General features: G+C 48.9%; 1 protein-coding gene across 2 annotated transcripts in view; it reads right to left on the bottom strand.

Annotated features, from left to right (window-relative positions):
• The window catches only part of LOC127569295 (synaptopodin), a 100,870-nt gene that overhangs the window by 47,516 nt on the left and 36,385 nt on the right, over positions 1-16,969 (bottom strand). For both annotated transcript variants that reach the window (XM_052013801.1, XM_052013802.1), the window contains exon 2: positions 4,132-4,755. In XM_052013801.1, the coding sequence (XP_051869761.1) occupies positions 4,132-4,495 (364 nt within the window). In that variant the 5' untranslated portion in view covers positions 4,496-4,755. The remainder of the gene's footprint in view (positions 1-4,131; positions 4,756-16,969) is intronic.

Genomic DNA, 16,969 nt, shown 5'->3' with positions numbered 1-16,969 from the left:
TGGAGAGTCTGGGGTTGTCGGTGCAGGCTGACACACCCAGTGACAGTGCTGAGGGAGTGCCACATTGGTGTTCGTCTGAGGGCTGCACTCCCTCTCCCAGACTGGGGTAAAAGAACCAATGGTGTTACTGTGGAGAGGGACAAGGGCATTCCTCCCATGTCTTAACCAAGCAGCTGCACAGATTGACTGAGCCCTAAATTCAATTCCATGATTGATGAAGGCATACAGTGTATTGTCCTTCATCAATCGTGGAACTGAATTTAGGAACCGAGAGGTAATGTTGCAGCTATATAGGACCCTGGTCAGACCTCACTTGGAGTACTGTGCTCATTTCTGGTCACCTCACTACAGGAAGGATGTGGAAGCCATAGAGAGGGTGCAGAGGAGATTTACAAGCATGTTGCCTGGATTGGGGATCATGCCTTATGAAAACAGGTTGAGTGAACTCGGCCTTTTCTCCTTGGAGCGACAGAGGTTGAGGGGGGACCTGATAGAGGTGTATAAGATGATAAGAGGCATTGATTGTGTGGATAGTCAGAGGCTTTTCCCCAGGGCTGAAATGGTTGCCACAAGAGGACACAGGTTTAAGGTGCTGGGGAGTAGGTACAGAGGAGATGTCAGGGGTAAGTTTTTTACTCAGAGAGTGGTGAGTGCATGGAACGGGCTGCCGGCAACGGTGGTGGAAGCAGATACGATAGGGTCTTTTAAGAGACTTTTGGATAGGTACATGAAGCTGAGAAAAATAGAGGGCTATGGGTAAGCCTAGTAATTTCTACGGTAGGGACATGTTCGGCACAGCTTTGTGGGCCGAAGGGCCTGAATTGTGCTGTAGTTTTTCTATGTTTCTATGTTTCTATGTCTTAGAACCAATAATCATCTCTCTGTCAACATCAGTATCACACAGTAGAACATAGAACACAGGAACAGGACCTTCGGCACACCATGTCTGTGCTGACCATGATACAAATCTAAACTAAATCCCTTCTCCCTGCACATAAACCATATCCCTCTAATCCCTAGATATGGGCAGGTATGGTAGTGTAGTGGTTAGCGTAACGCTATTACAGCGCCAGTGACCCGGGTTCAATTCCAGCCGCTGTCTGTAAGGAGTTTGTACGTTCTCCCCGTGTCTGTGTGGGTTTCCTCTGGGTGCTCTGGTTTTGTCCCACATTCCAAAGACGTACACGTTAGGAAGTTGTGGGCATGCTATGCTGGCGCCAGAAGCGTGGCGACACTTGCGGGCTGCCCCCAGAACACTCTATGCAAAAGGTGCATTTCACTGTGTGTTTCGATGTACATGTGACTAATGAAGAAATCTCATCTCTAATATCTCATATTCATGTCTCTTTCTAAAAGTCTCTTAAAAACCACTAGTGTATCTGCCTCCACCACCGTCTCAGGCAGCCCGTTCCAGACACCCACCACTCTCTGTTTAAAAAAACATGCCCCGCACATCTCCTTTAAACTTTCCCCCTCTCACCTTAAACCTTTGCCCTCTAGTACTTGACATTTCCACCCCGGAAAAAAGATTCTGACTGTCTACCCTATCTCTGCCTCTCATAATTTTATAAACTTCTATCAGATCTCCCCTCAGCCTCCGATGCTCCAGAGAAAACAACCCAAGTTTGTCCAACCTCTCCTTATAGCTAGTACTCTCTAATCCAGGCAGCATTCTGGTGAACCTCTTCTGCACCCTCTCCAAAGCCTCCACACCCTTCCTGTAATGGGGCGAGCAGAACTGCATTGCAATACTCCAAGTGGCCAAACCAAAGTATTACACAGCTGCAACATGGCTTCCTTCCCGACTTTTATACTCAATGCCCCGACCCACGAAGGCAAGTATGCCGTATGCCTATTTCACAAGGAGCAAGACTAGGCCACTCGGCCCCTCGAGCCTGGTCTGACATTCAGTGTCTAGGTTGATCTGCTGTCAGCTCAACTCTGCAGTCCCACCCAGCCTCCGTAACCTGTCAGCCCCCCTCACTGATCAAGGATCGACCCACCTCCACCTTAAAACAATTCAGAGCCTCTTCTTTCACTGCTCTCAGATGAAGAAAGTTCCAAAGACTCCCCACCCTCTGGGGGAAGAAAAATTACCTCACCTTTGTCCCGAACTGTGACCACTCCCACCCCATTTCTCGATTCTCCCACAAGAGAAACCTCCCTTCCACACCCACCATCGAAACCCCACAGGACCTTATGTGTTTCTGTCACTTCCTCTCTCAATGTTCTAATCTCTAGTGGAAACAAGCCAGCCCGGTCAACCTTTGCTCATTAGACAATTCTGGGTAACAGTCTAATAAACCTTTGCTGAACTGCTTCCAGTGCATTAAAATCCTGCCTTACACAAGGACACCAACAATGTACACAGAATGCCAGGTGTGGTGGCATTAATGCTTTATATAATTGAAACACAATACAACACAGGAACAGGCCCTTCGGCCCACAATATCTGTGCTGAATTAAACTAAATCCCTTTGCCTGCACATGATCCATTCTCTGCACATTCATGTGTCTAGCAGGCTCTTAGACGCACCTATCAATCTGCCTCCACCACCACCCCTGGCAGCCCGTTCCAGGCACCCACTACTCTCTGTGTGAAAAACTTGCCCCACCTCCTTTAAACTTTCACCTTAAATGCATGTCCTCTAATATTTGACATTTCTACCCTGGGAAAAAGATACCGGCTGTCTACCCTATCCATGCCTCTCACAATTTTGGAAACTTCTATCAGGTCTCCCCTCAGCCTCTGATGCTCCAGAGACTACAACCCAAGTTTGTCCAACCTCTCCTTATAGCTCATGCCCTCTAATCCAGGCAGCATCCTGGTGAACCTCTTCTGCACCCTCTCCAAAGCCTTCGCATCCTTCCTGTAATGGGGTGATCAGAACTACACACAACACTCCAAGTGTGGCCTCACCAAAGTTTTATACAGCTGCAACATGACTTCCTGACTCTTATACTCAATTACCCGACCAATAGAGGAAAGCACACCTTCTTTACCACCCTATCTACTCATGTAGCCATAACCTCCCTGTTTTTGGAATCAATTCCCCTCACCGTAAATGATAATGTTAGCTTTCCTAATTTACTTGCTGTACCTGAATACTAGCCTTTCACAAGCCATGCATCAGGACTTCAATTCCAGGCATGCTTGCGAAAACTTTCTCCACACAAATTGGCTCTTCCTCCTTTGGCCGCATTGCATTTTAGGATGCAAAAGACACTATATTAATCAAATCCCTCACTTTCCTCTCAGTGAATGCAGAGTCTGGATTGGGAATGCTTGGGAAACCCTGAGGCAGAGGGAGCAGAAGAGATGAACAGCGATAGAATGCGTTCAAGCTAACCTGGTTAAATAGGCCCATTCCCAATGGTGGCAGCCCTGATTACAGCATTAGCATGACCTTTGAGCTGCTTTATGTTCCTTCCTTCCACTCAACCACCGCTGCCTACCCTGTTAGAGCCTTTTATGTTGAAACGTTTCTTCCAGACTCAATAGCAAACAGCAAAGAGGAGCTGGAGGAAACCACCTGGCTCCTCAAAACCTTTCTGCCATTCGAGAGGATCATCACTGATCCTGTGCTTCATGTCCACTTTCCCGTCCACCTCCTCTGTGTCCCTCAGTGTCTGACTGAACATTACAGCAGATTCATCAACCAGCCTCAAGTATAACATAGAGCAACCAAAGCAGGTCTTCCTCCAATGGAGGTGTATCCCTTCAATGGTAGGGCACTCCCTCAGTACTTCCCCTCCCACAGTGTGACCCTCCCGCCCCTCCCACAGTGACCCTCCCTCAGTACCACCCGTCCCACAGTGACCCTCCCTCAGTACTGCCCCTCCCACAGTATGATGCTCCCTCAGTACTGCCCCTCCCACAGTGTGACCCTCCCTCAGTACCACCCGTCCCACAGTGTGACCCTCCCTCAATACCACCCCTCCCACAGTGACACTCCCTCAGTACTGCCCCTCCCTCTGTAATTGTCAGCCCGTGTTCTGTGCTCACACACGGCTGTGGGACTTTTATTGCGAACAGCCCAGTATTTAGTGAGTGTTTATTGACAAGATAAAACCCACTGTGAGCATCTAAAGGTCACTTGTGTACGGAGGAAATGACGTAAATATCCTTACTCGCTGGAGTCTGCTGAGGAGCCGTCCGTCCGCTGTGGGATCCGCCTCTATCCATGCTCCGCAGTCTGGAACATTTCTCTTCACCAACTTCCAGTGAACAGCTGATGGAGCGAGTCCTTCCCTCCGGGATGCTGGTCACTTGCCCTGTCACCACCTTGCTGACGGTGGGACCTGTTGCACTGCATCCAAAGATGTTGTCAGAGGGCCACTTCTCCTCCACATCCACCTGTCCAACCTCCTGTGCAGCCACAACCTCCCAGATCCTGGCGTCAGATGGAGGTGAGTCTGCCCCTTCCAGAGACCATCCGGTCTTTGGTTCCTGTCTGATGTAACCGCACGAATGCACATCTGCCTCCACCTGCATCTGGCCTGAGTCTCCGACCAGCGAGCCAACAGTAGATGACAGGATGTTCACCCACCAACGTTTGTGTTGACCTTCAATGAGAAGCAAGTCCCCTCGATGAGTGTGGCAAGTGCCCTGTCTGTAAGCTTTGGCGTGTGCGTCTCCGATCTGGTTAGTGTGAAGATTCAAAGTGAGGGCCAGCAGTCGATTTCAAAGTAGTTGGAATAATTTGAGTTCAGCTGCCTGATATACCAGCACTTCAAGTGTCTTCAGGAGACAAACTGTAGGAGAGGAGGAAATGAAAGAGTGGTTAAATGGAGTTTGAGTAAAATGTTTTCTGCTTTACACTTGTGTGAATGTGTTTTAGCCTTCTCCCTCAGGAGGCTAAAGAAATTTGGCATGTCCCCTTTGACCTCACCAATTTTTGTCGATGCACCATAGAAAGCATCCTATCCGGATGCATCATGGCTTGGTACGGCAACTGCTCTGCCCAGGACCGCAAGAAACTGCTGTGGACACAGCTCGGCACATCATGGACACCAGCCTCCCCTCCTTGGACTCTGTCTACACTTCCCACTGCCTCGGTAAAGCAGCCGACATAATCAAAGACCCTGTAGCGACCGGCATCGAACCGGCTCCCGACATCGCGAACATCGTCGGAGGCCCCGATCCAAGATGGCTCGGCGCCCTCCTTCTTCCCCATCGTCGGGCTAGGGAAGCCCGCACGCGGGAAGGTCAGGTGACCCGCGTGTGACGTCAGCGCGGGAACGGTAGCGCAGGAAGTTTTGGGACATTAAAGGCGCACCGTGCCCCTGTCGTTCATTCGACTTCTGATTTCGAACCAGCGACTCTGTGTCTTCATATTGTAGTGTGTAGCTAGCCGCTACAACCCCACCCACCCTGGACATTCTCTCTTCTCCCCTCTCCCAATAGGCAGAAGATACAAAAGCCTGAAAGCACGTACCACCAGGCTCAAGGACAGCTTCTATCCCGCTGTTATAAGACTATTGAACGGTTTCCTAGTACAATAAGATGGACTCTTGACCTCACAATCTACCTCGTTATGACCTTGCACCTTATTGTCTGCCTGCACTGCACTTTCTCTGTAACTGTAACACTTTATTCTGCATTCTGTTATTGTTTTCCCTTGTACTGTGTAATGAATTGATCTGTATGAACTAGGGAACCTCGGTACATGTGACAATAATAACAAGCCAATAAACCAACCAATAAACCAAAGATGTGCTGGAATATTGATCTCTAGGGAGGTGGTGCCTCTGTTGACTCCTATCTCCTCTCACAGAGCCTTGCCATGGTTAGTGTAGCTGGGGGACATGCACTGGCAGAGGGAGAACGGGCTGTTGATGCCTTGCATCCTCCCCTTCCTGGGACACCCTCCCACTTCTCAACGGCTAACTGAAAAAGAACAGTCCAGGGGTGAGGTGACAAAGTCAGTCCATCGAAACCAAGCCATCAAAAAGCAAAATATCGCAGATGCCATACGTCTGAAGTAAAACTAAAAATGCTGGAAACACTCAGCAGGTCAGGCAGCATCTGTGGAGAGAGAAATACAGTTAATGCAGAGGAGCGTTTGATGTCTCTGGGCCTGTACTCGATGAAGTTCAGGATGAGGGGGGGATCTCATTGAAACCTACCGGATACTGAAAGGCCTGGATACAGTGGACGTGGAGAGGATGTTTCCATCAGTGGGAGAGTCCAGGATCCGAGGGCACAGCCTCAGAATAAAGGGACGTCCCTTTAGGTTGCCCCTCAGGTCCCTTTTAAAATCTTTCCCCTCTCACCCTAAACCTATGCCCCCTAGTTTTGGACTCCCCTACCCTGGGGTAAAGACTTATCTCCACCTCCACCTTATCTATGCCTCCCATAATTTTAAACATTCCTATAAGGTCACCCTTCAGTCTCCTATGCTCCAAGGGCAGGCACGGTAGTGTAGCAGTTAGCGTAATGCTATTACAGCGCCAGCGACCCAGGTTCAATTCCGCTGTCTGTAAGGAGCTTGTACGTTCTCCCCGTGACTGCGTGGGTTTCCTCCGGGTGCTCCGGTTTCCTCCCACATTCCAAAGACGTACGGGTTAGGAAGTTGTGGGCGTGCTATGTTGGCGCCGGAAGCGTGGCAACACTTGCGAGCTGCCCCCAGAACACTCTATGCAAAAGATGCATTTCACTGTGTTTCAATGTATGTGTGACTAATAAAAGATATCTTATCTTATCTTACAAAGACCTCGCCTGCCCAACCTCTCCCTATAACTCAGGCCCTCGAGTCCTGGCAACACCCTCATAAATCTTCTCTGCGCTCTTTCCAGTTTAGCTATATCTTTTCTATAACAGGGCAACCAAAACTGTACACAGTGCTCCAAGTGCAGCCTCACCAATGACTTATACAACTGCAACATAATGTCCCATTCTCAATACCCTGACTGGTGAAGGCCAGTGTGCTGAAAACCTTTATCACCACCCTGTCTACCTGTTATATCACTTTCAGCGAACTGTGCATTTGTACTCCTCGGTCCCTCTGTTACGCTCCCTAGTCCCCTACTATTCACAGTGTAAGTCCTACGCTGGTTTGACTTTCCAAAATACATCACCTCACACTTATCGAATTGTCACACTATTGAATCTCACACTATTTGAATGAACATCAAAAAACTCCTGCAGCTGCTAAAAGTCTGAAATAAAACAGAGTGTGCTAGAAACGCTCAGCAGGTCAGGCAGCATCTGTGGAGAGAGAAATCCAGTGTGAATGTTTCAGGTCCAAAATCCTTCATCAGGTTTGTCTGACAAAGGGTCTCAGACCTGAAACATTAACTGTGTTTCTCTCTCCACAGATGCTGCCTGACCTGCAGAGTGTTTCCAGCATTTTCTGTTTTAATTTTATATCAGTCTGCCGCATGGTGCTCACAATGTGGTTCCCTCTACTTTGGAGAAGCCAAACACAGATTGGGCGATTAATTGGTGGAACACTTCCGTTCAGCCTGCTTGTCACTTTCAGTCCCCTGCCACTTTGATTCTCAATCCCTCTCTGACTACTTCGTCTTTGCGCCCTTACACTGTTCCAACAAACGTAAGCTTGAGGCACAGCACATCATCTTCCCTGTCAAAAGGAGCAGTGCACAGTTGGATGGACCCAAAACAGTGTTGACATACAGAGGGATATTGGGGCCCAGTTAAATAGCTCAGGAGCCGCAATAGTTGATAGGGTGGTAAAGAAGGCATATGGCATGCTTGCCTTTCTTAGTCGAGGCACTGAGTTCAAAAGTCGGGAAGTTATATTACAGCTTTATAAAACTCTGGTTCGGCCACATCTGGAGTATTGCATTCAATTCTGGTCACCCTGTTATAGAAAGGGTGTGGAGGCTTTGGAGAAGGTGCAGAAGAGGTTTACCAGCATGCTGCCTGGATCAGAGGGCACTGGTATTGGAATTGGTTTATTATTGTCACTTGTACCGAGGTACAGTGAAAAACTTGTCTTGCATACCGTTCATACAGATCAATTCATTACACAGTGCACTGAGGTAGTACAAGGGAAAACAGTAACAGAATGCAGAGTAAAGTGTCACAGCTACAGGGAAGTGCATTACAGGTAGACAATAAGGTGCAAGGTCCTAACAAGGTTGATTGTGAGGTCAAGAGTCCATCTCATTGTATACTGTTCAATTGCCTTATCACAGTGGGATAGAAGCTGTCTTTAAGTCTGGCTCCTGTATCTTCTACCTGATGGGAGAGGAGAGAAGAGAGAATGTCCCAGGTGGGTGGGGTCTTTGATTATGCTGGCTGCTTCACCAAGACAGCGAGAGGTAAAGTCCAAGGAGGGGAGGATGGTTTCTGTGATGTGCTGAGCTGTGTCCACAACTCTCTGCATTGTGCTAGAAGGAGAGGTCGGACAAACTTGGGTTGTTTTCTCTCGAGCAGCGGAGGCTGAGGGGAGACCTGATAGAGGTTTATAAGATTATGAGAGGCATAGATAGAGTAGACAGCTGGTATCTTTTTTTCCCAGAGTCAAAATGTTTAATACTAGCGGGCATGCATTTAAGGTGGGGGGGGGGGGAAATTACTGGAGACTGCAAAGGCTGCTCACAAGCTTCTGAGATCTGGGCTTAATAATCAGGGAGGGAAGACATTTATCTTCAGCTGACATGATAAACATTGCAAGAACATCAGCTGCTGGTGTTACTCAAGTGCCACACATTCAGTTCGACATGCTGCTTATATTATTGCACATGTTTTATCATCAAAGGCAATTCTTTTCCCTTCAAATTCAAGCAAGGAAGTTATGCATAACACTGTCTGGGTCTCAGCTGGGATACTGCACCCAATCCTGAGCCACACACACTGAGAACGAGGTCCAATGTCTTCAGGAGTGTGCGGAGATTTATGGAAAGACATGGGGTTGTGGGCTTTTAGTTCCTTAGAGAGGTTGGAGAGGCTGGGGTTGTTCTTCACAAGGGAGAGAAGGTTAAAGGGAGAATTTTTACAGATACACCATAGAAAGCATCCTATCCAGACACATCACGACTTGGTATGGCAACTGCTCTGCCCAGGACTGCAAGAAGTTCAGAGAGTTGTGGACACAACCCAGTCCATCATGGAAACCAGCCTCCCCTCCACGGACTCTGTCGAGACTTCCCACTGCCTTGGCAAAGCAGCCGACATAATCAAAGACCCCACCCACTCCGGACATTCTCTCTTCTCCCCCCTCCCGTCAGGCAGAAGATACAAAAACTTGAGAACGCATACCACCAGGCTCAAGGACAGCTTCTACCCTGCTATTATAAGATTCTTGAGTGGACCTCTTATACAATAAACTCTTGATCTCTCAGTCTACCTTATTCTGGCCATGCACGTATTGTCTGCCTGCACTGCATGTCCTCTAGTTTTAGACTCCCCTACCCTGGGGAAAATACTGTGACCATCCACCTTATCTCTGCCCCTCATGATTTTATAAACCTCCATAAGGTCACCCCTCAGCCTCCTTCGCTCCAGGGAAAACAGTCCCAGCCTGTCCAGCCTCTCCTTATAACCCAAGCACTATAGATGTGTGCTTGGTGGCTGGCATGGATACGATGGGCTGAAGGGACTGTCTGACTACGGTCTCATCCATGTCCCAGACAGCTCCCGTGTGCTGGGGACTTTCCCTGGATCGCGGCAGCGATGAATAATGTGCTGGTGCGGGGGAACCTCCCATATTGTCTGCCCTGGTTGTCAAAACAAACAGTCCTGGTAACATCCTCGGGAGTCCCTTCTGCATCCTTTCCAGCTCAGTGACATCCTTCCTATAGCCGGGCGACCAGAACTGTGCTCAGTACTCCAGGTGTGGTCTCACCAACATCTTGCACAACGTCCCAAATCCTGTACTCAGTCCTCTGAGCAATGGCGGCCAGCGTGTCAAACGCCTTCTTCACCACCTGCCTACCTGTGTCTCCGCTTTCAGGGAACTATGAACCCGTACCCCTAGATCCTGGTCCTAACCTGTATGCTGCCAGCAATCCAAAAGGCAGAGAACTCAAGACCGGAGCCACTCTCTGTGAAGAAGATTCAAACGAACGGCCGATAAAAGCTTGAGAGAGAGGTGGAGTAGAATGGGTCTCACTGGAGGGCTCTGTAAGAGCCAGAATACGCACTATGGGATGAATGGCCTCCATGGCTGCTATGAATATAGAATCATAGAACACGGAAACAAGCCCTTCCGCCCAACTCGTCCATGCTGACCAAATTGTCTACCTGAGCTATTTGCCTGCACTTAACCCATATCCCTCTAAGTCTCTCAAATGTCTTTTAAACATTGCAATTGTACCCACTTCCTCCAGCAGTTCGTTCCACAGACCCACCTCCCTCTGTGAGAAAAACCTGCCCCTCGGGTCTCTTTTAAATCTCTCCCCTCTCACCTTAAATCTACGCCCTCTCGTTTTAGACTCGCCTACCCTGGAGAGAAGACTGTGACCACTCAGCTGATCGACGTTCCTCATTTCATAAACCTCCGTAAGGTCACCCCTCAGCCTCCTTCACTCCTGGGGAAACAGTCCCGGCCTGTCCAAGCCCTTTATAACTCCAGTGGCGGTAACATCCCCATGAATATTTTCTGTACCTTTTACACCAGGGAAAGAGGCCCTTCGGCCCATCGAGTCCGTGAAGACCATCCACCATCCATTTACACCAATCTTACACAGATTTCATCTTATTCACAAATCACAAGACGTCAAGACAAGGGAGCAGAAGTAGGCCATTCGGCCCATCGAGTCTGCTCCGCTACCTCACCATGAGCTAAACTATTCTCCCATCTAGCCCCAATTCCCGGCCTTTTCCCCATATCCCTTGATACCCTAAATAATTAGATACCTGTCAATCTCCGCCTTAAACACCCCCAATGATCGGGCCTCCACAGCTGTACATGGCAACGAATTCCACAAATCCACAATTCTGCCTACATTCTGATCAACTCTCCCCAGATTCTACCCCCTCCCCCATGCACAGACACACATGGGGGGGGGGTGGCGGGCGCAGGGGGGCACAATTTACAGAGACCAACTGACCCACCGACCCGCACGTCGTTGGGACGTGGGAGGAAACCGGAGCACCCGGGGGAAACCCACGCGGTCACGGGGAGAACGTGCAAACTCCACACAGACGGCGCCGGAGGTCAGGATCAAACCCAGGCCTCTGGCACTGTGAGGCAGCATCTCTACCAAGCTGCGCCACTGTGCTGCCCAAGGTCAAAGTCGAGTTTATTGTCATCTGCACAAGTCCATGTGTGCACAGGTGCAATGAAAAACTTACTTGCAGCAGCATCACAGGCACAGAGCATCAGATAAGCATCATCATATGAGTGTTTAGATGTTAGTTACGAGCACAGATCTGTTGTTTGCTTTTGGCTGGGTCTGTTGTGGCCAAACTCCCTGACACTGTTTATATTCCTGAGGAAATTACATCAATTTGGGTGGCATGCACTGGAGAGATTAAACTCTGAGTCCACAGACACAATTTCCTCATCTGTGCAGCAGATTTGCTTCATGGGGACTCAAGCAAACATTTTGCCTTGTCACTCTCCTATCGTAGAATGATACAGGGAAAAAGGAGGCCAATCAACCCTTCCTCCCTGTGACAGGCGCAGTCTCCTGCTGTCAACACCCACCCCAGGCAGCCCATTCCAGGAACCCACCACTCCCTGTGTAAAATACTTTCCCCTTTGAACTTTCCCCCTCTCACCTTAAATGCATGTCCTCTAGTATTAGACATTTCCACCCTTTGAAAAAGGCTCTGACTGTCTACCCTATCTATACCACTCATAATTTTATGCACTTCTATCAGATCCCCCCGTCAGCCTCTGCCAATCCAGAGAAAACAACCCAAGTTTGTCCAACCCCTCCACATGCCCTCTAATCCAGGCAGCATCCTGGTGAACCTCTTCTGCAGAGATCTCACTAGTTTCATTAGACTAGTTCCCGGGAAGGCAGGTCTGTTGGATGAGGAAACTGGGCGTCTCAGCTCTGGAGGCACAGTGGGTTGAGCCGCTGCCTCACAGCTCCAGAGACCCAGGTTCAATCCCAACCTCGGGTGCTGTCTGTGTGGAGTTTGCACGTTCTTCCCATGACCGCAACACACACAAAATTCTGGAGGAACTCAGCAGGTCAGGCAGCATCTATGGAGGGAAATAAACAGTCAACATTTCAGGTCGAGACCTTTCTATTTCCCTCCATAGATGCTGCCCGACCTCTTGAGTTCCTCCAGCATTTTTTCTGTGTGTTGAACCAGAGTCCACAGCACCTGCAGAATCTCTAGTGTCTCCCTGTGTGACCGCGTGGGTTTCCCCGGGGTGCTCTGGTTTCCTCCCGCATCTGAACGACGTGCGGGGACGGTGGGTTAATTGGCGGCTGTAAATTACCCCTGGTGTGTGGCCAAGGGGTAGAATCTCGGGGGAATTTGATGGGAATGTGGGGAGAATAAAGTGGGATTAGTGTCGGACTGGTGTAATTGGTGTAAATGGATTGGATGGTCAGCACGGACTCAGTGGGCTGAAGGGCCTGTTTCTGTGTTGTATCTCTCAATGACTTGAACAAGAGATGACTTCGTAACTGCGCATATGACAAGAAGACACATGGTCTATTGTCCTTCATCAATCATGGAATTGAGTTTAGGAGCAGAGAGGTAATGTTGCAGCTATATAGGTCCCTGGTCAGACCCCACTTGGAGTACTGTGCTCAGTTCTTGTCACCTCACTACAGGAAGGATGTGAAAGCCGTAGAAAGGGTGCAGAGGAGATTTACAAGGATGCTGCCTGGATTGGGGAGCATGCCTTATGAAAACTTGCCTTATGCCTTATGTACTAACTCAATGTAACTGCATTGTGTAATGAATTGACCTGTACGATTGGTTTGTAAGACAAACTTTTCACTGTACCTCGGTACAAGTGACAATAATAAACCAATACCAATACCAACAGGTTGAGTAAACTCAACCTTTTCTCCTTGGAGCGACGGAGGATGAGAGGTGACCTGATAGAGGTGTATAAGATGATGAGAGGCATTGATCGTGTGGATAGTCAGAGGCTTTTCCCCAGGGCTGAAATGGTTGCCACAAGAGGACACAGGTTTAAGGTGCTGGGGAGTAGGTACAGAGGAGATGTCAGGGGTAAGTTTTTTACTCAGAGAGTGGTGAGTGTGTGGAATCGGCTGCCGGCGACGGTGGTGGAGGAGGATACGATAGGGTCTTTTAAGACAGTTTTGGATAGGTACATGGAGCTTAGAAAAATAGAGGGCTGTGGGTAAGCCTAGTAATTTCTAAGGTAGGGACATGTTCAGCACAGCTTTGTGGGCTGAAGGGCCTGAATTGTGCTGTAGGTTTTCTATGTTTCTATGTTGCATTGAGATATACAAAATTATGGGGTCAACAGGCTAGATACAGGGAGGATGTATCCACTGGCCGAGGAGTCTTGAACCAAGGATCACACTCTCAAAATAAGCAGAGAGTGATGTAGGACTAAAATGAGCAGAAACTTCTTCACTCAGAGGGTGGTGAGTTTTCTGGTTGTCTCTACCTTGTGGAGCCTCAGTTGCCGAGCACGTTTAAAGCCAGGATCAATCCATTTTAACACGTGTATAAAGTCAAGATTAATTCATTTCTGGATACGAGGGGAATTGAGGGATATGGGGACAGTCCAGGAAAATGGTGCTGAGGCAGAAGATCGGCCAAGATCCTGATGAAGCAGGCTCAGTGGGCCGAATGGCCTCCTTGTATGGTGTCCTTGTACCATTATTGAGTTATAGAGAGGTTGGGAAGGCTGGGACTTCATTCATTAGAGTGTGGGAGACTGTGGTGATCTCATAGAGGTGTATAAAATCATGAGAGGCATAGAGAGGCTGAAGGCACTCAATCTTTTTCCCAGGGTTGGGGAATCAAGAACTAGAGGGCACAGGTTTAAGGTGAGAGGGGAGAGATTTGATAGGAACCTGAGAGGCAACTTTTTCACCCAGAGGGTGGTCAGTACATGGAACGAGCTGCCAGAGGAAGTGGTTGAGGTAGGTACAATTAAAAACATTTCAAAGTTATTTGGACAGGTACATAGATTTAAGGTTTAGAGGGATATGGGCCAGACGTGGGCAAATGGGACTAGCTTAGATGGGCATCTTGGTCGGCATGGACCAGTTGGGCTGAAGGGCCTATTTTCGTGCTGTACGACTCTGTGACTCTACTGCACAGCGACTGCACCACTGTAGGAAGGAAAGAATGGGTGGAGGCCATTCAGGCTCTTGAGCCTGTTCTACCCTTCCTTTTAGCCCTGTACCTCAGCAATGAATGCTCAGTCATTGACTTCAGTGGAACAGGGGCGGGGGGTGGGCTGTGCGGCCAGGAGAGAAAGTGGAGGGGCAGATGACCAACTGCGATCTTTTGAATGCCAGAGCAAGATCGAGGAACTGAATACCCTCCTCAGAAGCTGTTAGAAATTGGCCATGCAGCCCTTGGACAGACAGATGGGTAGGAAAGGTTCAGTGGGTTACAGACAAAACGCGGGCAAATGGGACTAGCTTAGATGGGCATCCTGGTGAGCATGGATGAGTTGGGCCGAAGGGCCTGATTCTATGACTCTAAGTATCTACACAGCACAATGGGTTGTGGGTTGAGCAAGGCTTACTGGCGATCTGCTGCACCTTCCCAGGGCACCAATGCTCAATACAAGAGGGCATGGCTTTAAAGTAATGGGTGGGAAGTTCAAGGGAGATACCAGAGGAAGGTTTTTTACCCAGAGAGTGGTTGGGGCATGGAATGTGCTGCCTGGGGTGGTGGTGGAGGCAGGTACATTGGTCAAATTCAAGAGATTGCTAGATGAGCATATGGAGGAATTTAAAATAGAGGGATATGTGGGAGGAAGGGGTTAGATAGTCTTAGGCAAGGTTTAAAGGTTGGCACAACATTGTGGGCCGAAGGGCCTGTATTGAGCTGTACTGTTCTATGATTCTATGATTCTAAATGTAGAGCGAGCAGGACACGGCTCTCCGACACACTCTGGAGAAGGGAGAATGAGAATGAAAAAAGCTTGTGTCATCAGCTGAAACTAAAACCTCTCCTCTGGGGTTTAAATCTATGGCTGGAATCTGCTGAATGTCTAATTAGCTCTGGCAGGTTGCCTGCTGAATAATTGGATCGACGAGTTATACACAACATGAGCTCGGCTCGGAACAACCTGGGGGCACACTTGGGATTTGCAAGCCCATAAAATCCCCGTCCGTTAGCCAAACAGTTCCCAGTAAATTCTGCGCTCTATTTTCCTAATGGATTTGCCGTGCCTTCACACCCTATCGGAAACCGTGCAAAGTACTGAGAAGGATTCATGGTTGATTAGCACCCTCAGGCAGCAGTGTCATTGTTTTGCTCATGTCTGAATGTTCCCGAACTTCACACCCTTTCTCCGAAAGATGAATCGATCTGTCCTGCTGTCAGCTGTGGCCTCGTGGGAGACTGCATCAGAAGGTTGAGGGTTCAAGGGCCACACCAGGAATTTAAGGCACTAAGATCTAGGCTGGGCCTCCAACACAAGCAATTTGCCGGAGGAACTCAGCGGGTCGGCCAGCATCTGTGGAGGGAAATGGTCAGTCGACGTTTTGAGTCGAGACCTTCATCTGGACGGAGATAGAAGGGAGATAGCCGGTAGGAAGAGGTGAGGGGAAGGGTTGGGGCAAGATCTGGCAGGTGATAGGTGGATCCAGGTGAGGAGGGGGGATCGGCAGATGGGGGAGGGGAGGGTGGGGACAGTGACAGAGGCTGGGGGGTGACAGGTGGAGGTGACAGAGGGCTGCAGATGGTGGCATCTGACGGGAGAGGAAGGTGGAGCCTGGAACCAAATAAGGGAGGTGGGGAGGGCAGATGGGAACAGTGGGGGGGAGGGGACCCAGTGGGAGGGGTGTGTGGGTGACGGGCAGATGGCGTGGGTGGGGGGGGGAAGGAACAGGGTGATGGGGGCCGGGGAGGGTGTAGGAACTGGGTAAATCAGGGAGGAGAGAGAAAAGCCTCTCGCCCCACTGTGCCAGCAATGTGCTGATGATTTAAAAACAAGTGGGTTAGTGAGGACACAAAGAGTCTACAGAGGGATATGGACAGGTTAAGAGAATGGGCTAGAAATTTGCAGCTGGGGTATAATGTGGGAAAACGCGAGGTTAGAAGAAGGAATGAAAATATAAATTTTTAGTTAAATGGAGTGGGATCACAGAACGCTGAAACACAGAGGGATCTGGGGATCCCAGGACATGAAAAAGAAAATTAGGAATTAGGAATGCTAATGGAATGTTGGCATTTATTGCAAGGGTGTGAAGTTTAAATGCAGGGAGGTTTTTGATGCGGTTTTATGGAGGGTTGGTGACACTGCACCTGGAGTACTGCACAGCATTTTTGGTCTTCATAGTTAAGGAAGAATGTGCTTTCATTGAAGCCGCCTGCACTTCCCTCTGCCTTGGGAAAGGCAGCTAACAAAATCAAAGACCTCTCTCACCCCAAGCATTCTTTCTTCTCCCCTCTCGTCAGGCAGAAGATACAAAGATACCACCAGGCTCAGGGACAGCTTCTACCCCACTGCTATCAGACTCTTGAACAGGCCTCTCATACGTCAAAGATGAACTCTTGATCTCCCAAACTATCTTGTCGTGGCCCTTGCACTTTATTTGTCTACCTGCACTGCACTTTCTCTGTAACTACTACACTATATTCTGCATTCTATTTTATTTTTCCTGTCTTGATGTACTTACATACGGAATGATCTGTCTGGATGGCAGTCAAACAAAAGCTTTTCTCTGCACCTTGGTACATATGACTATAATAAACCAAAAACCAATACCAAGGGTCACTGGGCTGATGCCTGGAGTGAATCAGCTGATGTACGAAGAGATGTTGAACAGGCTGGACTTATAATCATAAAAGTTTAGAAGAATAAAAGGTGATATCCTTTGAGAGGATTGAGTATAAGAGGATTGAGAGGACTAGAGTATAACAGCA

Source organism: Pristis pectinata, chromosome 4, assembly GCF_009764475.1.
Source record: "Pristis pectinata isolate sPriPec2 chromosome 4, sPriPec2.1.pri, whole genome shotgun sequence".
NCBI lineage: Eukaryota > Metazoa > Chordata > Chondrichthyes > Rhinopristiformes > Pristidae > Pristis > Pristis pectinata.
This window is presented reverse-complemented; position numbering and strand designations above follow the sequence as displayed.